The following is a 22,317-nucleotide window of genomic DNA, read 5'->3' on the forward strand; positions in this document are numbered from 1 at the left end:
ATATATATATACATATATATATATATTGTTACCGGGAAACGCGGGACCAAAGTGCGCTCACTGACAAAGACGACGATCGAGGAACGCGGGCACGACGAAGCGTTGAAAAAGAGAACGACGCTGAGAGAGTAGATTCTGCACGCACGGCTACCGAAGTCTTAGCGTCGAGTTCAGCCCATCGCAGTGCTATGCAGTGCTGTCACATTAAGTACTTCCCCGTAACGATATATATATATATATATATATATATATATATATATATATATATATATATATATATATAGGAATAAACATAACTGATGACAAAGTTGCGTTTTCGCTGGCCGGGACGACGAGGAAAAGTGTTCGAGAATTGAAAAGAGTGGGGGAGGGGGGGGGGGGGGTGGGGGGCACAAGATGAGAGATATTGTTTCAGTATTTTTTAGTGCGTAGAAAGTGGCAGTTGATTGAGTTCTAGAGACAGACTACCGTAACAGGATGGATAGTTGTCAACTAGCACATATAGTCAATTCATGACGACTTTTTTAGCCGCGATGCTAGCTGCCTACATTTGTTGAGCACACAGATTTTACGCATACTGTGTTTTACACCATGGAGAAAACAATGGCGCTGTGCGCGCGGAGTTCGAGGCTACGTTTTTATGCTCTCCGGAAAAACGATGTCCAGTCAAAGGTGATACGTTCTGCTCGCTCTTAGAGGCAATAATTTAAGTTTTAATCGACCTCCTCTAGAACGCTTAAACATCGCATCCTGAAATGGTGGCGTAGCCTCAGAACACTTCAGTTGTCTTCCTGCCTCTCCGTGGCATGAATCCACCATTACAGTCACGAACCGACCGCAAGGGCCGGCAATAAAAAGAAGCGCGGCTTGTCCATTACTCTTTCTTCGTGACAGCGACACGGTGTGGCGGCGCACTTGCAGACCTTCATGACACTCCGTCGGCGTATGCGCATCGTGGATGAATGAATGTACCCTGTGCACCTGTCTCATTCGGCTGACACGGGCCGAGTCGCTTCTCCGCATCCCTTACCGCACAACAACGGGAACCTGGCAGGATAATGGCCCGCGTACTTCTCGAGTGCCTCGTAGCGGTGTCTACACATTGCGACGCTTCAAGTGTTGGCGCATTCGTCTGCAGAAACTAGCGGGTGCATATATTGTGCTGCTTCCGACTGAGTCGCCTGATGTCGTCAATTTTCGGAGTGTGACCCAAGAGAACAACACGCGTGCGCTGTCTCTTAAATGTCGGCCTTTGTGGGCGCATGCCGCCTGCTGCCCTCGCAGGAAAAACTCATGGAGAAGAAACGAGTAAGGGCGGGGGCACGAGATAAGATTCTGGGAGTATCTTCCAATGCGTAGAAGAAGGAGAGATTGCCGAATTCCACCCGTTAGGCCTCCTCCTTAAAGCTGCAGTGATGTGCATGAAGTGTCTTGAACGATCGCGAGAATTCAATAACTTTTGTCACCGAAGCTACAACTGCTTATTTATAAATACAACTGAAATACAGTTATAACTCGATTTAACGAAGTTCAGGGGAGCCGTGTATTATTTCGTTATATCGGAAACTTCTTTAAATCGAGCGGCACATTGCTCGGTCGCTTAATCCGATAAAATATATTATACGGTGTAACAGCATCAAAGAAGTACTGTGGCTTGATACCTGTGAAGCTTAAATTCGATGAAAATAAAGCTCGTTTTAAAAGAACGCAACAGCGCAACTTATACGAAGAAGCAGGAATGTTTGGAATGTTTATTTTTACGTCTTTCGAAACGTAATAGCAGCAATTGTCCAGGATGTTCATGGCTGCTCTGTACCGAATACCGATATCGTAGGTGCGCCGTGAAATTAGAAAATTGCTTTGAAATTTTTTGGGTCCATGTATTCCTATGGGCGCTAAGCCTAGTTTTCACCCCCAACCGGCCCAGCTTGGCGACAGAAGCGCCATTGCATCGCTCTTACGTCACAGATCGGTGTTGGTCTATATATGCAAAACAATCTCGTTGTTGCAACGCTTCTAGATTATGAATCGGGAGCTCTGAAGTTTTTCCCCTGCTGTAATTTGTGGCTGAAATGACTAATGCAATCTTACAGCGAGTTTTTTGCTTCACCGAAAGCGCACCACGGCTCTAACTCTGAGCAAAGGGTTGATGCTGGGGCCATGTGATCGGTGAGCTCGTCTCGCTCACCGTGTATTGTCTGGGCTGAGCAATGACGAGGCAACACAAGCACCGCGGACGTTTTGATTGTGGGTGTTATGCCGCTCTCCCTCAGGTTATGGAGCATGACATATCAGAGATGCGTGAGAGGCGACGCAGCATGGCATGAATCTGGAAATGAATAATAAACGTCTCCGTTTACAGCGAGGGCACGCAGCGGACAGGCGGATCGTCATAGGGAGGGAACTAGGACGCTCTAGCGTTGGGAGGACACAGCAAATAAATGTTGTGCATTCGAGACTCCTATAGGTATCGATCATATTAATGCTTTCGCAAAAGTTGCATGTACTCGAGATCGGTGCATCGGACCCGGCCCGGACAGCTCGAGGCATATGTACCCGGGGCCGGCCCAAGTACGAGGCAGAGGGATTCAGAGCGATCCGGGTCAGGCTCAGGTACGGGCTTTCGGGCCGGCCCGAGCCTGTGCACAGCTCTAATGTCGTCATCGTCTTAAACAACTTCCATCCTTGAGCAATGGGTCCTTACTCACAGCGTTATCCCAGTGACTCCTTGAAGCGGCCCCAAAATATTGTAGTGGGTGGTGATGGTGGTGACTGTGGGATATTTTGTGAAAGGGATACTGGTCGCGTCTTATGTTGGCCACCTTTGTGGCGTCACTCTTGGCGACCAGGGGGTGGGGGAGATATATTTAGGGGAAGGGGTGGGGTAATTTAGGGTCTTTAAGGTACCCGATTTCGCCGGTGTTTGCCTGAAGTTTGACCTTGAAAACTAGCCCTCCAACCGAAAGCGAAATAAAATGTGACGTGCTTGCGCGCATATTGCACATTTGGCCAACTCAGCCAAATCGGTTGCAATTGTTTTTAGCCCTGTCTCGTCCCCGTTAGCGCTATCAACTGCAAAAATTATGATGTATTTCAAATAATCCTTCCTGAAGTTAGTCGTTAGCGTGCGATGATGCCAAATGCAATGAGTGCTTTTTTATTTTGGGGGGAAAGGGGGGGGGGTGGCATGATTGAAACCTATTGCTAAAGAGGCGGTACATGCGGGCCCAAGGTGTAAGGGGTATTACAACGTACAATCGTGAGTAAATAAAATATATATATATAGCCCAAGTGACTGGCGACCACAGCTGTGTCATCTCACCGCGTTGCGCTTTGGTTCGGAGACGTGCTTATCGGGCCGTTCCCATTTTTGCAGCACAGGGAGTAAGTCAAGAAGTAACCAAAGCATGCCAGCATCTATGCGTCGAAGTGCCGGCCTTACGTGATAGTGCATCTGGCATTTATTTCTGGCTCGATCATCCTGAACAACGATGGCTTCTTTTCTATTATATTTATGTCAGACGAAAAAGAATAAAAGGTTCGTTGGGCCCTGAGTTTGCTGAACCCCCTCTACTACTTAAGGGACGGCCCGCTGCCCACGTTATCAGCATTTTCGTGAACTACAGTGTGACGCGTTATCACTCCGAAGATCCGGTGATCCGTCACGTGTAGTAGTCATTTTTGCTCGTGACTGTTTTACACCTCGTTCTTTCCCTCAATTTCGTTTCTCCCTTTTCCGCCCCCTCCCACTTTTCTATTAGCGCAGGTTAGCCAGACTGGCCTTAAGATTAACCCCCCCTTCCTTACCCGGGACCTCGCCTTGCCCGAGTCTCGGTGTAATGCTGTACTGCGAGCCAGTTCTCCAATCATCTTTCCCGTACACTTCGTGGCCATGTACCTCGTTGCATAACGACAAAGAACTGCGGCAGTTAGTTGCCTCTTTCCCAAGTTAACGAGCTGTGATCAACAAAACTTACGAGCCTGCGACGCCCGAAGCAGAAGGTAACTAGCTGGAAGAGTGATGCGAGCTTCTCTCGTTTTCTGAACCGCTGCCGACGACCAAGTCAAACACACGCGGAGAGCGCAGGCGCCGGTTCCACAGCGGACCTCTCCCTTCTATTCGTTTTTGCGCTTCAGGGGACTGGAGTTCGTACTGCATTTGCTCACACATTAGCCGCTCTACTTATTAGGCTTCTTTGCTTATCAATAGCGGTTTCACATTTTCAACGTAGCGTTAGCGAAAACGTACTGTTTGACAAGATTTTCCACTTTTCCACAATGTAAAACGATCTTTCATTTTCAATTCTTTGCGTGGCTGTCGCGTTATTTGTGAGTCTTACTATAAAATTTTCAGGTATTTATGTTTACTTCAGTTGAGGATTTTTTTAATCTTCTGTACCATTGTATAACTTCTTGGAACGGACAGGCATGTGAGACATTTTTTATTTATTTACCGGTAAGTTTCATTTCAAAAGATGAAATGCACCGTTGCAGAGCTCAGCTCAAAACCTCATTTTCAAATTCGAATCTTTATTTACATCTATCAAATGTTAGGAGCGCAGACAAAAAGCTCACATTTGAGCTTGACTGAGCGCCTGCGCCCCCGTTTAAGGCTTCGAGTATTGGTACGTAACTTTAACATTGGCAACAACAAAGTAATTTCGCCTTAGGAGATAATGGGCGACGAAGTGTTTGCAGAAAAAGAAAGAAAATGCGAAGAATCGTCAGCACATTAAAATAAGACACAAGAAGTTGATAAGATTAACACAAGGAGCTGAGTAATGATTGAAAAACATAGCTGACCATTTGACGTCCGTAATTAGTCTGTATCTTTGGAACGAACCATTCTTTGGGATTTCGTATGGAGTGTGTTCCTAAGTTTTAGCTGAGCCAACAGCTTAAGGAACTTTCGATGAATATTGCTTCTTTTATAATGTTTTACTAGATTGGCACTGTACTCGCATTGTTCAGATATTGAGTTATAATGAAGGAATTAAAAAAAAAAAGGTCTAGTTGTGACATCGCGAGGGACGTTAGCAATACTTCTTATCGCTCTTTTCTGTATTATATGCAGCCTGTGTAGATTTGACCGTGTGTAGTAATACAGCAGACGGTAAAACAGTAGCTTAGGACCGAAGCAAACATTGAATAATATAAAATTGGTCTTACGTTTTGCGGAATAAAGCAGTGCCGTTTACTGAATATACCAACTATTTTTTATAACTTCTCAGCTGTCTTATCAACATGTGTTACCCATGATGAATGCTTCCTCAAAAATACTCCCAGACTTTTCACAACTGGGATAATTTCTAAAGGCGATGATGCAACTTTAAGTGAAAGGTCAGTATCGCACACTAATTTATTTCTTGGTATGAAAAGCACGGCTTTTGTTTTGCTTATGTTAACAGTTAATGAATTTCTCATGGACCGGGTATTTAAACGATGTAAGCACCTGTTTGCTTCTTCGGTAAAGTCGTCTGTGCTGCTAGAAGTGAAGAATGGGTTGTGTCGTCGACATATATTACGAAAGTTGGTCGCGGGTCAATGAGAACGAAGTCATTTATGTAAAGGATATAAAGAAGTGGTCCCAGTACACTTCCCTGTGGAGCTCCAGGTGAAACTGATTTAATGTCGGATAATGTTGCGTCAATAAGTCAATCAATACGTCCATCAATTTTCCGTTTGTAAGTATCTAGCTGTAAGCTTTGCATATTATCAATTATTCCTTTGTGCCACTTATGAAGGGAAAGTAGCTCGATATTTAGCTAACGCAGGTTTATCGTATGAAGGACGAATGAAGGCAGTGGTTCTAAGTCGGCAGTGGTAAGCTGTAGCGCCATCGGAAAAGTGCATGAGAGAGAAGTCGAGGGCATGACAGATTTCCATCTGGCCCAAGGAATGCAGCAGAAAGGCACTGAAGCCGACCAGTAAATATTTGTATGAAAATTTCACAGAAGCCAGTAGAGCTAAGTAAATTTGTTTACAGGACACTAACACACAAGCAGCGGCGAAAGAAGGCACGGCTGGTGAACATATTCATGAGCGAGCTCTTCGAGCAGAGAAGACGAGCGCGTGCCAGTCTCCCGAGTTCGACCACATGGCGGCGCCAGTAAGTGGTTAACATTGCGGCAATGTATATTAAGGATAAAGCCATTGCCTCATCGTTGTCATCAGCAAAAGTGTCACGCTTTTGCGACGGTTCTGATTGGTCGAGGCGGAATGACGCCATAGAGGTCTCGACCAATCACAGAGCACCACCATAGTATGCGAGTATGCACGAATGCGTGCCTTATATGGCCATATGTCAATCAATGATTAATTACTAATAAATAGTTGCTTACTAAGGCTAATTAACAATTAAATAACTAAGTACCGACCACTAATTAATTTACTAATTTTAATTACTGTCTAATAATCAGTAAATTTTAATTAGCGATAGTTGTGTAATTTCTAATTAATGCCGCGCACCCGGTAAAATCAACCACACGCAGAACAACTGCGAAGATACAACGAGTGCGATGTCGTCGCTGCCAAGAAGAATTCACCGCATAAATGCATTCGCAGAATTTGATAGAGTAATCGCTCACTTTACTCGTAGCAGCATTCATCGCTGCATACGCAACAGTCGCGTAGCAGAATGCAGAACTCAGGCTTTCGCCTTTTATTACTTTAGTCGCCAAAGTGTCCCCGAAATTTTTTTTTTTTTTTTTTTTTTTTTTTTTACGTTTATGCTCCTAGATTGAGATCCCCGTTTTGGGAGCCGAAACGTCAGAGATAGTTTTACTGGTCAGAGGAACTGGTTTTTCAAATAATAGTGAAAACGGCACGCGAGCAGCGTCTTCATAGCCCCATGGTTTACCGCCTCGCGAGTTTTAGCCGAATCTCATACGCGACCCTTAGAATCGAGGACAATGTCATGGGTGCCACAGTCAGGTCTTATAGAATGGAATGCCGCCGTTGGCTGACTGCAAATACGAAGAGCTAAAGCTTTGTTCTCTACGCCAGATTTCGCGTAGATCGCTCAGTAATTATGCACACAGATGCCTATCACTGCAGTCAACTAAATGGGAGTATGGACCTAAAAGAAATGCTCCTGTTACTGTATACGAAGAATGATTTTCCCTCCTCGCAACTGTTACCGTTTGTTTTCATAGGAAGGCAAGTGTCGGCACTGCTGTCCGCAGCCTATAGATAGTATTCGTTCATATCCTTCATCTCGGCACTGCTGTCCGCAGCCTATAGATAGTATTCGTTCATATCCTTCATCTTCTGTCCTCCCCTCCCCCCTTATTTTTTTTTTGCGATGGGTGCCTTGTGGTGCTGTCGTATTCGTAACCGCGCACCAAACCCCAACAGTTCTGAAGTCTCACCCTTACTCGTGGTGCATCCGGCTACTTCGGCACTGTGAACGCCGCATCCCAACGCACCTACACTAAACCTGGCCACGAGCATCTGCGGCGCCGTACATGACACCGCTTCCTCATCGCTGGTTATTAATGCGGAAACATTAATAGTCTATGTTGGTGAGGCCGGACTGCGGGAACAAAATATGGATACAGAAAGTGAAGCCAGGGCTGAGTGCGGTATAGTGCGGCGCGGTGTCCACGGAGAAAGTGACAGATGCAGAGGATTTCCTTTAACGTTAATCAATTGGCAAAGCGAAAGCATTTAGTAGGCTATGTAAAAATAAGCAGTGATATTTAGTGATGATGTTTGTACCAATACCTATAAAGTAAAAAAAATTAACTGTTATAAATAACGATAGTGGTAAATAGGAGTAACAAATTAAAAGAAGAAAATACTAATTACAACAAATAAATGACATACAAATAAAATAAAGGTATAAAACGCAAAATACATTAAAATAAGAAACAAACGGATTAAAATTTAAAAAACTAAAAATTACAACTGCGTCACGGCAGTGCTAATGCTTTCTGATTCTCCCAGTGCAGTTTCTGCAGTGAACTAAAGTTTTGCCATTAAATTTTACACGTCCGGCCAGTGTGTTTTGTACTAGAAAACGCTTTTATCACAAGCTCATTTCGGCAAGGCTGGAACCACGCTGAAACCACAGCAGTAGTCGCAGCGAAAGACGTGTGAATCAATCCGCTTGCAGCAATGAATAGAAGAATTGCTCTGGCCGGCGTTTGTCTTCGCTCAGGTGAGATGCGTGGAAAATGAGCCACTGGACGCAGCTTCTATAAGCAAAGTTTCAATATGTCGTGATGCTCTTTGGCCACAGCTATAATAATCATTATCATAATCCTCACCGGCAGAAACCCAGAGGCTGCCTCAGTTACACCCCCCCACCGAGATGAAGTCTGAACAGGACATAGAAGAAAGGTAGTAGTAGATATTGTAATCAATACAGTAAATATGAAACAAGAATATACAGTCAAACTCACTTTTGATAATACCACTTTGAACATTATATCGGACATATAATGGGAAGTTGTAGCAGCACCGTCAACTTTACAACATGTCTGATGGTAAAAAAACATGAATATAACAAAGCATTAGTAGTAGTGTATCGGTTGTAGCAATTAAATTTTCGTCGCTCAGCTCCACCTCTAGCAGGAAAAAGACTTGCAAAACGCCATGACTGTATACCAGCCAAACCTTATTACGAATTCCTAAAAACGATCAAGTCCCCGCAGGCATTAATTTGTGCTAAAATTCTTTCTCTCGGTTTCATGGAATAGTTGGACGTTTTGCAGAGAGATCTCAACGCGATTTCCATGCAGCATGTCAAAGCTGTCCGATTACGGTTTTTTTTTTCCTTAAGATAAGTGAAAACGGTAAGGTACTTCCCCCTCAATAACTAATGTTTGTTTATGGTGTTTATACTTAGACTGGTTATAACAATTACTGGTTATATCATTGGTATTTTCATGGCACTTCGCCGTCGTTATAAGTGTGTTTGATTGTAGCTTATAATAACGGAAAATGGATTTAAGGGCGTTAACTCTGCAGGTCGGTGCTGTGAGAGCAGAGCTGGTGCGCGGGATGTGTGTTCGTGTCAGCGTGCGGACTTAATTTTGAACTTCTTGGCAGTTTGGTAAATACTGTGTTTACTTATAGTTTACTTATAGTGAGAGCCAATAGTAACTTCCTTACGTTCGCATGCCTCTTTTGAAAATTACGGGGGCTATAGTTATGATGTAAGTTGCGCCTCAGCAATCTCAATGTGTCGTGTTGGCGAGCTAGTCAAAGTTCACATACAGAGCTCTCCGTTACTTTTTTTCTTCGTGGTTTTAGTATTAGCTTCTCTGCTGTTGACTATAGATACATTTCACCCGTGGTTACAAGGCATTCGTAGTTCTAATGCCTAATCTGCATTCGTGATTGTCATGTTGTGTGTTGGGCAATAGGACAAACTTTTGCAAACGCTCCTTCACACGAATTGCAAGAACAGGCCTTGGTCTCACAAACCGGAAAGCACGGGATATTTGGCGAGGACTGTGGGAGAGAAGGATGAAACATAGCTGTGAGAAAGGGAAAATGAAATGAGCGCTGCCGGCGACAACTGTAGCCTTTACCGCGAAAGAAAGATTGGCCGCATTCATGTGCTCCCGCGTCGCGGCAAGTCGTCAGTACTCTCACGCGCGCCGGCGCGGAACGCATTTCAACGCGTTCCCGCAGCCGTGTTGCGATAGGTGACGGGAAGGGGTGACTATCGTCGAATAGGCGCAAACGCCGTGCTCGAAGCAAACCCCTGCTTTTTGCCGTGACGTCGCGTTGCCGCTTTGCTTTTTGCTTGGTTACATCGGAGTGGGTGTGTCGCAAGTACGGCGAGCCTGCGGTATGTTGGATGCGAGGGCGGCTCTGCGTGTGGCATGTTGCTTCGCAGGTAAGCGCATTTCTTCCCTTTGAGTGTAGGCTTTCAATACTAACGTGTTGACACGTGTTGTATCAATAGCGAGGCGTATGCTTCAATGGAGAGGTCGGTGTCTTTGTAGCACCGTGCGAGGTATGAAATACGCTTAATTTTCTTTCATTGGGACATTGGAAGCACTTGTGAAATAATGACGTGCAGTTGGTAAATCCTAAACTTCGTTTTCTTATCGTAGCTTGCAACTTCAGAATGAAATATGTTTTAGCCTCCTTTCGAGTAGTCAGTTTCGGCCGGGCGCTGTGCGATTTCTGCATAAAAAAGAAATCCTCAAAGGTGGTTCTGAAAACTTTCACTATTGAACATCGAGGTGCAGATTGGATGAAATCCCAAAAAGTACGCCAAAACGTCGGGACATCAAATTTTCTTGCATTATTTCGCCGAAAAAGAAACAGCTGGCTGATTTGTTCTAAACAGGCCTTTTGTGTACAGCTCTTCGAATGCTGTACAATTCTGTTCCATCTGTTCCATGCTTCACCTTCCTCAGAACTGATAAATATTCAAAATACGTGTGAGTTATGACTCATTGCGTATGACGACAAAGACATTTTTTATGTCTTTCTCGTCTTTTGACATTCTTTTACCCTACATGCCCTTCGCAACTAAAACACACCATCATCAAATACATTTTCATGTACTCTGCACGCAGTTGTTTAGGTTCTGGTACTTTAGGGTGTTCCTATGCGTGAATGTTTTACAACCTCAGTGCTTAAAAGTAACACAGTTTTCAATAGGCAGAAATGGCGGCCATTTTTATTTGAATGAACTTTAGATGAGATCTTTTGGGGTGTGTTTTTAGGTATTCACTTTAAGGAACTCAAGGTAGTCTGTATCGTATCCTTCTTTCGTGTGTGCTGTGCTTTGGCAGTTTAGATTCGTTATAATGATTGAAGCTGAGCTGCTTTTCAGTCCTTGCTATGCATGAGCTTTCATTGAGGAGGTAGGAGGAAATAGTCATTGTGTACGTCCTAAATCTACGGTGCTTGCAGCGCAAAAGAAAAAAAAAGTACGGGCTGCATACAGTTGAGCAAAATACTAAACTAAATAAGCTGAAAAAGTATAAGGAAACCATAAGCTCGGCCTTTATGCATGGGTATGAAGCGATAGCGTTACTTACTCGTTCCAGTCTGCGGCTCTTTCGAATTCTTGTTCGTGTACATAGATGTACTTTGCTCCTCGCTTAATCCAATATCTTAATTGGTGCCTCAATACACTAACACATACACGATAGCATACAGTAAGCTACCCCATTATGTGACAGGCCACCCGACATAGTTACGGAGCTCCCCTTCAACCAAGCCGTACGGATGTGCCTGCGTCGCCTATATAGGCGTATTGCGCCTCTGACTCTAGATACAAGGATTCCTGTTGGTTTTGTACCAGCTCAGAAACATCTTAAATGAGCTGTCCGAATGGGCACCCTCTGACAGCTCCTGCATTCGTCATATGACGTGGTCCATACCACGTGGACCACATACAGGAGTAAATGCCTCTGACTTGGGATACACGGGTCCCTATGGGTTCGATACCCAGCTCAGCCACGTCTCAAATGATGAGCTGTCCGAGTGGGTATCCTCTGACATCTGTACTCGTCATATCACGTGGTCCATACCAAGTGGACCACATAATGTGGTCCACATAAAGTCACACAACCCATCGGCCAATCAGTTTCCTGCGATGTCACTTGGCAACTACCTCCTTCCTGAGGCAGTCCTGCGAGTTTGCGGTCACAACGCCGCCGGAGCATCTTCTAGAGTACAAGGCCTTCAACTCCACCGCGTTAAGAGTGCGATTCTGGGATATCTTGTTTAGTTTCACCTTGTTTGGAGCAAAAAGAGCAGCCATCCAAGTGGCAGCCCTTAACAACATTCTTGTCATGACCTTGGCTAAATGTGAGTGATGACGGTGGGTCGGAATTACGGAATAAGCAAGGTAGGTCGTTATGGTCATTGGAGAGAAAGATGTTTCGTTACCCCCCCCCCCCCCCCCACACACACACACACACACCCAGATGAAGCATACAGAGGTGAGTAAGCTTTTTTGAGCGCTTCGAGGAGCCCTCTGCTAAGCAAACGAATAAGAATCTTAAAGTAAAAAAAAACGTGGGCAGAGACAGAAACCTCGAAATCAAGCTAAGCTATTTAGATATACCAGTGATAAAAGTCTGAGGATTACGCGGGAAGGAATTGCCTGCGCTAATATTGCAGTGTTTTTTCTTTTTTTTGCCGCTAGACACCGCCCCCGTGCTTCAGAACGGCGTGCTAATGTCTGTACACCTTCCTCGCGTCGTTTTTCGCTTGACATGCCATGGAAAAATATACGAGCGCTTTCTCAATACCGCGCTGTTGAAGATACTCTGGGAAGTTATTGTATGGATTTTTTTGTCAAGCTCATCGCTATTGGGATCCCTCGTGTTTTGAAATGCCTGAAGGGGACAAGTGGCCACAGAGACTCTGCTCCGTGTGCAACATAAACCGCTCCGAGTGTGTACGCAGTGGGAGGGTGACCAGTCGGTGACATATTTTTCAAATACACATATTTTCGCTGTCTTCACTTGAGCGAAGAGCTGAAGCTGAATTCACGAGAGTCAGCGCAGAACACGGTTTCCGCGGTCCACAATGGTGCTGCGCCCGGGAAGACAGAATGCATTGTTAGGGGTGAGCTGCTATTGGCTGGCTAAAACCCGTAGCCAGCGTTGTAGGGAAAGGAAGACCGCAGAGAGAATGAATGCAATCGTATATTTACCGCAGATATCTGCTGTTCTGCGCAAGCCACACCTATTTGTTCTTCCTTTTTTTTTTTTTTTTTTTTTTTTTTTTGCAGGAGAACGATGAGCGACCCAATGTTTATCAGTCTGCCATTTTTCGTAACCTCTGTAAGAACCGTTTAAGAAGGTGTTTATGCACTTGTGAACACAACCAAGGTATAGTTGTGTCTTGGCTATGTTCAGATAGGCCTAAAAGGCTTCTGAAGGTATTGGCACCGAAAGTACGAAGAGCGAAATGCTGTGAGATATCGAATCATCCATCATTATCTTTCAAACCGTTTTAAATCTGGCCTACATAGCACCGCAGAAAACAGATATCGACAACAAAAACGACATACGTCTTTCATTCTTTCTGTAGAGCCTAATACGCAACGATGGCGCGTTTTCTTTATAAATCAAAGTGCACCTGCACTAAACCCTGCCTCCAGTCAATATGAAATAATGGCAACGATCTGTTAGCACTGGTACCCAGAGGTGGGCAGCCTCATAAGACCGAGAAAACCAGATCTCAGCCACAAGTGTGAGTGTGATGTTGAGTAAGGTCGTCTTTTGGTGAGGCCTCCTTTTGAGGGCGATGCTTTGCGTAGTTGTCACGGATTACTCTGAAGAGCCCTCCTTCCGAACCAGAGTTCACGTTCACCGTCGTGCTGAGCAGCGCCGCTTTTTGGGGCTCGTTTGCCCCCTTTAGGAAGGCCATATGCCGCGGCCCGCTTCATACTATGGCCACCGTGCCGACCCTTCAGACCGATTTTACTGGAAGGTCATCTTTGAAGGAGTGCGGTTACCGCTCCTCGCCTTTTGTTTGTTAGTGATTATTCTCTTAGCGATGTCATCAACTCGCATGGTAGGCTAGCATGCTGCCTTGCAAAGGATCGGTCGCATCCTTGATAGCGTTCACTAAATTTTCATTTCGCTGGTCTCTCTTTTTTTTTTTCCTATGAGGGAGGAGTGGGGCTTCCCCTATATCCACTTGGCCAAATGCCAACCATGCATGAAAAGTAGCAGCTGGCTTCCTCGTGCCCGAACAGTGGAAGGTGGCAAGTGTTCACACCACTACGACACGTTTAGGCTCATCGTGAATATCTCGCCACTCAGAAAAGCGTCCGCGAGATTCCACGAGATGTGTTGAAGTTGTGTTTCCTTTAACGAAGTGTCTAAAGGTACGTCCGACGTATCCATTCGATTCTCGTAAAGATACGGCGGACGTCGATATACAGGCTCATGGCTATATGCACGTCGAACGCGGCCACATTCCGCTTGCTACGCGTGAATGAATCTTATCCTCTATGATATCAGCTAGCCGCGACTCTCGATGAGGTGCTACGAAGAGTGCATCCGTTCTAACATAGATCACGGTCTTCACGTAGGGTTGTATGTGAAATGGCATTATGCTCAACCCTCACATGCAGACCGAGGAAACAGGATGTTTCTAGCTAAATTCTTAGTTTAAATTCTACCTCAGAGCCGTGGCAGAAGACATGCCGAATCTACTAGGGGCCTGCGCTGCTACTGCGGCGAGCTGCACATCGACTCGTCGAGGCGAAGACCTACTGCACCGCACCGCAAGAGTGCAGAACCGGAAAGCCGGAAGCGCGAATGATCCGAATTCCCTGTGAACGGCAATGTTCTTTGGTATTTGGGGGATAGCCTGCTTCTTTTTCTTGTCGTTGAATTTTGCGTACATGTACTTTAAACCCCCGCATGCTCGAGGTTAGCGTGACCCGACTGAACGGCCGCCCAGCTTTGAAACGATCGGGATCGATATGCATGCATCGCCGGACTTAGGTACGCGGTAGAAAATGTGCGCTGCACATTTCGTTGCAGAAGCTGACTCTTGGAATTTTGCAGAGTGCGCCATGCAAGTGATCGTTGCTACAACCACGCATCCATATTCCAACGGCTGGCCTAACCCGAGGCGCATAAATGTTCAACCGTGGACGTATCAATGATCGAAGAGAGGACAGATTTTCACAATATTGGGCGCGAAATCGATAGCTACCAGTGCTCAGTGTTAGAGAAATTCTGCCTTGATCATGCGCAATTCAGTGTTTCAGGTGTGGTCAGTAGCTATAAGTTTGAACAGTTCGCCTGTCAAGTCAGCGGCGCCAGCGATGGACCGGCGGAGCGATTTTTCACGCTACACTGCTGTCTTGCTAGAAAGCCTACCTAGGCGGCGTTTGACATTCAGCTGCTTTTTGTGGGCCCCGGAATTGAAAGCAACGCCTTCAGAAATGCGTTAAATGTTCAAAAATGTATTCTTTTCAACAGTTTCACTCCAGGCTGTCAAAGCAGGCGGACGTTGATAAAACAGTCGAGCACTCCAGTCTTTAGAAATCTGTAGAATCGCCTTCAGTTTGTAAAATTATTGGAATAGGTCACTTTCCGATCGCTGGGACATAGACCCTCATGACAGCGCTGTCACGTGAATAAGGACCACACCAGACCGAAAGCTTGTCTCATATAACATAGCTAACCGAGGTATACCTTACAGCATTGTGTTGATTTTTATGGTGCATAAAAGACTAATGCTGCCATGCACCAAGAACAAGGTTTAATGTATTTATTTTGTGTGTAATGACTAAAATGTTCTTTAGGATGTAGCTTGTTTAGGAACATTTTAGGAAACCAAAAATGCAGGAAATTTGCACGTCTCTCCTAGGATCATGCTGGCATAGAAAGGGATCTGTTGCAAAATTGTACAAAATGTTTCCTCTTATTTTCTCGACTCTGGCGCATGTGTAAGATATGGTTTATTGTTAGTTCATCTCCACACTCCTTGTATATTGGTTTGTCCTCTTTCATAAGTATGAAGCTGTGTGTGAGGTGTGGGTATGTGTTTTGTGAAGATGACCTAAAATGGCCTGCATGCTGTGTTTATGATTACTGCATGATTTCCATTCCTTAATGACAGGTTTGACAAGTATTGTTTGTAGTTAATTTCAATGTTTCAAAAATCTTGCCATTTCACTCTCACTTTTCTTTGTACAAGCTTCTTGGTATCTTCATGCAGCATATTCACCCTCTGTAATTAAGCATTGCGTCAAGGTAACCTGGTTATTTCTTTTCATCACCTTTCAAAACAACTGTCCCGATTTCATAAAGTCTAGGGTTTCTGACGACAATAACTCCTTGGAAGTCATAGAAATAAATGAGATCCACAATCATGAGCTATCTAGGGTATGCATATACATGTCCATCGCTCAGTGGAATGGTGTTAGTACGCTGTTAGAACAGGTCTTGTGGTAACAACAACCATTGTCTGAGGTGGTCCTTTAATGGGCATTGAAATATAGGCTATGTAACTACAGGTACTGATAGAACTCTTGATCATGTTATGTGATGATGCGATCCTTGCATGCATATAGGTATACATTTCAGAATCTGCAGTGCACCACTTGACCATTTGCCACCAGTTTGTATGAAAATGTATTTTTCATGCATGTTAACCAGTATTTAACAGATGACTCCTGTGCACAAGCCAAAAGTGCCACGAGCCAAATGTCACGAGGCCACACGACATAGCAGGAGCTGCTAAGTCAAGCTTACACAGTTATATTTGAAATATGTTCTGGGACGTTTCAGCTCCAATTAAGAAAGGTTGAGGCTTACAGAGGTCTATGCCAGGTTGTCTATCACCTAACAGGGCAGCCTACGACCGTATGCTAATGAGTATATCTGAGATAACAGAGACATGAATTAAGGAATTAGTAATTATGTTTGTAGCAAAGGGCATGTAAATTAATGGGAATCCACAGTGGGATCTGCAGACAAGAACCTATAACGCTGGCACACCATACCCTTACAGGTGGAGATTAGGAGTCTCCCTAATTTTTTTTCTGCTCAAAGCTTGTCATTTCCTTCGTTCTTCCAGATGAGGAAGATGTGAAAATGATAGCATCGAAAATTCCAGAGACCATTTTTAACAAGGATGCTGATCCCAACAGCGTAAAAAGGAATTTCAGAAAAGATGGGTGACTAGTAATGCTGGCAACAGTTGAAGCTAAGTGGAAAGGCATGAAATTGAAATGCAACATATGTTGCGAGACGATCAGTCTGTGGTGTGCGACATCTGTCTCCGTTAGTTTCATCAAGTGATTGGCCAAAGCAGATGGGGCTTGTGGTTTTGTGATAAGTGCAGTGCAGTAGCATATATGCAACCTTGCCCATTAATCATTGGAGTGGAGTAAGTGCATTGTTTTGTTTTTGTAAGATGTTCATGGTTTCCATGCAAACATTATGAGAATTTTTTTCCTAGAGAATGTTTGCTGAAATGTGAATATAATGTGCAATAAAACTAGTGTTTTCTTGCTATTTACTTTTCCTTGTATACATTAGTTCTGTGAAGAAAACCACAGGCTAGAAGGAAATGTAATGGCATGCATTTTGATACTTGGCCCCGTTGTGCTGGCTGAGTAGTTAGAGTGCTTGGCTGCTGAACCCAAAGATGCAGATTTGGTTCCAGCTAGAGCAGGAGCATTTCAATAGAGGCGAAACAATAGGTGGTCGAAATTATACCGGAGCCTTCAACTATCGTGTTCCTCATAGCTGTAGTTATTTTGGGATGCTAAACCAGATATATATCACATCATACTCTGAGTAAGATGCTATTCATGGTCAGTTAATCATACACTAAATGATCAATTTTTTTTTGCATGGTACAGCAGCTGTTGTACAATTTTACTTTAGCCTTCATGAAGAATATCACACTGGCTCCGCAAGGCCTTCTGTTGACCCTTGATATGCATCACAATCACACACCCGAGTATGTATTTGTCTAAAGGCACCTATGCATGCAAGGAGGGGACCGTTACTTTCCATTTGTCAGAACTGAAATGCACGATCCACATAATTTCTGTAATTCAACTGCCTGCTATTTTAACTGTCCAGCATTGATGCAAGTTTCAAAGAACTGCAATTAGCAAATTAATCCAAGCAGGAAACCATGCCAAGAACTTCTTTGGTTTCATTCTTAACAACTGTTTGAGAACTAAAATTAGCCAAATGTTGCAAAACATAGATGAGAGGTTACAAAATCTAAAAACAATGCAGCCTACCTGTGGCATGTAGGGTTTCACATCCTAAAGTGACATGTGTAGCTATGAAAAATACCGTAGTGGAGAGCTCCAGACTAATTTGACTGCCTGGGCTTTGTACTTTGCGTTGACATCTTGCAGGAAACAGATGCATTTGCATTTCACCTGCACCAAAGTGCGACTGCCATCACTGGCATTAAACATCACGACCTTGGGGCAAGTAGCCGAACGTGCCACTAAGATGTCGCAGCGTCTACGTACATGCTATACACGTCAACCTTTCTAGTATTAAAGCTGTCACATGCATGGCAGATATTCATGTTCAGCTTTGGACTGACAAGTTTAAAAGTGTACTATTTGTATTTGTCTAGCATGAAAAACAAAGGAAACTAAGGAAAAACGAAAAAAAAATGAACATATGTTGATAAAGCACTAGTCATTAACACATAAAGCATATTCGTTCCTTTACTAATGATAAAGTGGCCTTCAACAATAGTACAAAGCCTGAACATTTAGGAAGGTGCTGTGCCAGGCAGCTATTTTACAGAAACCTGAACCATTTCACCTGTAGTAGTGCGCATCCCGGCGGTGTGGGCTGGGCACTTATTTTTCGGTCCACTCCAACATGCGAAAACTGCATCATGTGCATTCCCATTTTCCGAGTTTTGAGCTCTGTAGTGCAGGCTAACAAATTGTCGATTACTTATTTTCGTCTGATTGTTGCACAGCGCGTGTAAATAAATTACCACTGCACCTAATAAACACTGACACGCACGTGCAATATCGCCGATCATAAACGGACACACTGATGTCCGTCCGGACATCGGCGCACTCATCACAGCACTCTAGTAGGACGTAATCCGTACATCAACAGCATCTCACGGTAAGCACAAACCACACCTCCAACAAACACGAATGACGCGATGCTTGGGCTAGAGACACGCCGGCGGCACCCAGCTTTTTCAGCGCCGCTTGTATATGTACTACGTAGAACTTGCAGCACCAAACCTCAATGCGAGCAGAAAGTGATGCGTTACGTGACGCATCTCATCACAGATGGAAGTGAGGAAACATTGAAGAATTAAAACTACATAACTACATAACGACCGTCGTAGACGTTAATCCACATGATAACGAGGACCAAATGAGCGGGCGTGCGGGCCGCGAGCTGGCCGTCAACACCGCGATTACATGCGCTTGCGCTCTGGTCGTGCTTGCCACCCTGCAGCGGTCCAACTCACGTAAACCTATCATCATGCCATCACGTAGTATATCACCCATCCTAGGCACTATTCTTGCCACTGTACTATTATTTGTAATTTAACATTTCACGCATGCAGTATGTAGTACATTCTTCTTGCACTTCGCACGCACACCTCATACAAACTTCGATTTGGCTACATATGGCTACCATGTTGTTGCTACAACCACATCTGGGGATCTCGGATCCGTCCGGCTTTCCCGACGGATCCCAAGGCCCATATCGGAGAAAAATGCGTTGGGTCCGTCGGAAGAACCCTACCTATCGGGTCCGTCCGCCGTACTTCTGAAAAATATTTCCCGGATCCTTCCGTCGTATCCCGAAGAAAAACGCACCGGGTCCGTCGGACGTACCTTTAAGACCATTGATCGGGTCCGTCCGACGTATCTTTATCCACAGCCTTCCTTTAATGCTCAGTTCCTGCTGACACAGCAGCTTTGGAAGCAAATAGTGACCTCGATGTGGTGTTTCGTATATATGCTCTCATTTAGTTTCTGTGCGCAGTCGGGTAAGACGTACTAACACTCCAGAGAGAGGGGACAAGACAAGTGCCCGTGTGTTCATTCGAAGAGCGGATTACCCTATACACGATTTGAAAATATGGCAGCGCAATACGAAATGCACTGAGACGAGTCCTTGTCGTTTTTTGTCAGTCCTTTTAAGTAATACTTTCTCTGGCCGTGTACCTTAAAAGAAAAAAAAAAGCACCACTTTCATCGTAACCACAGTCGAGAACATCGCATGGAGAGGCGCTTGACTGGCCGAAGTATACATAGCGCCCCCTCCAGGAACCACGGCAATTGTCTGCCCTTTAACGTGAAAATCATGCCAATCCTTCCAAAATCTCTAGCATGGACACTCAAACAGAAAATTTCATCGAAGTTTAACCCAGGATAAATAAAAAAAAGAAACAGCTCGCCGCAGCAGGCTGCAACAAACGGTATATTAACTGTATTCCGCCGTGTGGTGCTTTTAAGACTATTGTGAGCCTTCCGTGGATGTTCTTTAATTTGTACATGCCATGATCTTCCTCTTTCATTTGTACATACCATCATCATCGTCCCGCGGCGCCGGCTCCGGCACGCGCCTGGGTTTTGTCACCGGATTAAAACGCTAGACAAGGCATCGCTGGCCTTGCCGTCACGACCTTGCCGTCTCAACATAGCCTTCTTTCACACTATGTTTAATTCCCTTTACTTATATAAATCGCTAGGATCAATTATGCATTTTTTTAATTGACATAAGTGCCAAAGTGTATCGCTAGCTAGTATAATGGGTTAATAAAATGCAGACCGAATATCTTCTGGGAACGTATCTCAAACATGGTTCCAGCATTTTAAGAAGTCTAATATGCAAAACATAAAAAAAAACATGATTTCTCTATTGCGCTACCGTATTGCAGCGCTGCGAAAAGCGTTTTGAATTAACGAAGAGTGAGCGGCCACGTGCTTTTTTTTCATTAAGCAGGCTTCCTTTAAGTGCCAAAAGATAAAGGCCATGTGTATGGTACGCTGATAAAAAAAATGACAGGTTGTTTATTAACCATCTGAACTAGCGCTACGAAATTCATTGCTTATATAGAGCGAATATTTTAAAACGGGCGTCATTGCTCCTAGCTGATTATCTAATTAAGTGGACTACAAAAATGCTGGTTGGAGCGCCACGTAACTGCAAACAAAGTGAATTTAAGTTCACCAAGCAATGGTGTCCCTTTTCTACAGCCCTGTGCTCAACTTATTTGAAAACCCTGCACACAGTCGCCAATACTGACGTAAAAGTAGGTGGTACCTTCACAATTTTGGCTGGCGGAAAATTCTCTACAAGTAGTTTTTAATGACTGTTTAGTGAATAAGTTATTTACTGAGATTTGTTTTTACGTTTTCCTCTCTTGAGGTGGAGCATCTCACCTCAACCTCATAGTGTGAGTTTGAGGTGAGGTTGGGTTAAGTCGCTAGTACGGTCTGCAAAATTTAGGTGAGGTCACCTCAGGATACCTCAACCTTAACTGATAAGGTTGAGGTTGAAGTGAGGTCGAAGTCTTCGAGATGATAGTACTGGCCTCATAGTGAGAGAGGTCGGGAGCCCATCTAAGGAACGTGGAGGATGGAAGCGAGGAATAGGGAGAAAGCAGAAGAATGACCAAAGAGAAATACTGCGCTTTAAGTTTCTCCACTGCATTTGGGAAAATTTTGCCAGTGTCGTTTAGGAAGCCGTTGCTGCCAAAAGCTCCCAACTTAATGCAACGTCGTAGAGGCCAGTCATTTCCCCTTAAATTACAACCTTTATTTCTTCACGTTTGCGTCGGGAACTGGCGGGCCTATTTTATTCCTCAGGGTTGTTTAATTTCATTCATTTTATGTATTCTTGAGAACACGAGGGATGATAAAAAAAGCTGCGTTTAAGCAGCTTGTCCTTTTATTGATTATAGCTCACACATTTATTTCTTATAGCACGTAATGTAACTTCTCAAAGTGTAGTTTTGAAGGATGGCGGGGAAATTGTTTAAAAACAAATTGCCGACTTTTAAAGACAGTCCCTCACCTCCTTGTCAGTACCAAAATCATGGAACAGCGTTAAAGTCATCGTAGTCCATTAAAAACGGGGTGCCAACGAATAGAGGTGCGTCAGACGGGTCAGCTTACTGTGGGTTTATTACAAGTATTTACTAGAAGAATCGCCGAGGAAATTACAACTTTAGAGTCCAGTCAAAGGACCATGCACTCTGGCTTTTTTAAAGGCCACTCGACAAAGGCTGGGATGACAATAGCGGAAGGCATAGATTTTAACTGGTCTCTTTTTAAAAGTGTTTTAAGAAAGAGTGCCACGTACCAATTATTTAAAATAGGCCTTGTGATGCAGTAACACTGCAGTTGAAGTATAACAGAATAATACTAGTGTCGGTAGGTATCACAAGACAGGTGAATTGCGAACGGATAGTTAAAATTGGTATCAGTAGCTTTCAACTTTTAGAGACGCGTCTAGTTGCAACTAAATAACCGTAGCTGGTAATTAGTAGCGTTCTTACCAGTCTCTATATTTTCAAAAACGAATTACCATTTCCTTTGTGATGGATTCAACTCACACCTGTAATTTATCATCGCTGCAGTTGCCAACAAAATGTCTCAATGGCCCATCATCATAATACAGTGAAGCGCACAATCATATTTTTCAAGAACGTATAAATAATGGAATTCCTTATCCATATCATCAAATAACGTCAGTGATCCCCATTCAGTTTAACAAAAAAAAATATTACAGGACTGTGCTCAAGTCAACTTGCCTCTTTTGTTTGCATTCTCGTATAAATTATGCTTTGCGTTCTATATTATCGTTGTGAACTAGCTTCAATCAATCAATCAATCAA

At 44.1% G+C, this 22,317-nt stretch overlaps 1 protein-coding gene across 2 annotated transcripts in view; it reads left to right on the forward strand.

Annotated features, from left to right (window-relative positions):
• The first annotated feature begins 9,586 nt into the window (after positions 1-9,586).
• LOC146175055 (uncharacterized) overlaps positions 9,587-22,317 on the forward strand; it is a 153,029-nt gene continuing 140,298 nt past the window's right edge. For both annotated transcript variants that reach the window (XM_084583476.1, XM_084583477.1), the window contains exon 1: positions 9,587-9,850. In XM_084583476.1, the coding sequence (XP_084439602.1) occupies positions 9,805-9,850 (46 nt within the window). In that variant the 5' untranslated portion in view covers positions 9,587-9,804. The remainder of the gene's footprint in view (positions 9,851-22,317) is intronic.

The sequence above is a fragment of the Amblyomma maculatum genome, chromosome 11 (genome assembly GCF_055883805.1).
Source record: "Amblyomma maculatum isolate TAMU_Amacu chromosome 11, ASM5588380v1, whole genome shotgun sequence".
NCBI lineage: Eukaryota > Metazoa > Arthropoda > Arachnida > Ixodida > Ixodidae > Amblyomma > Amblyomma maculatum.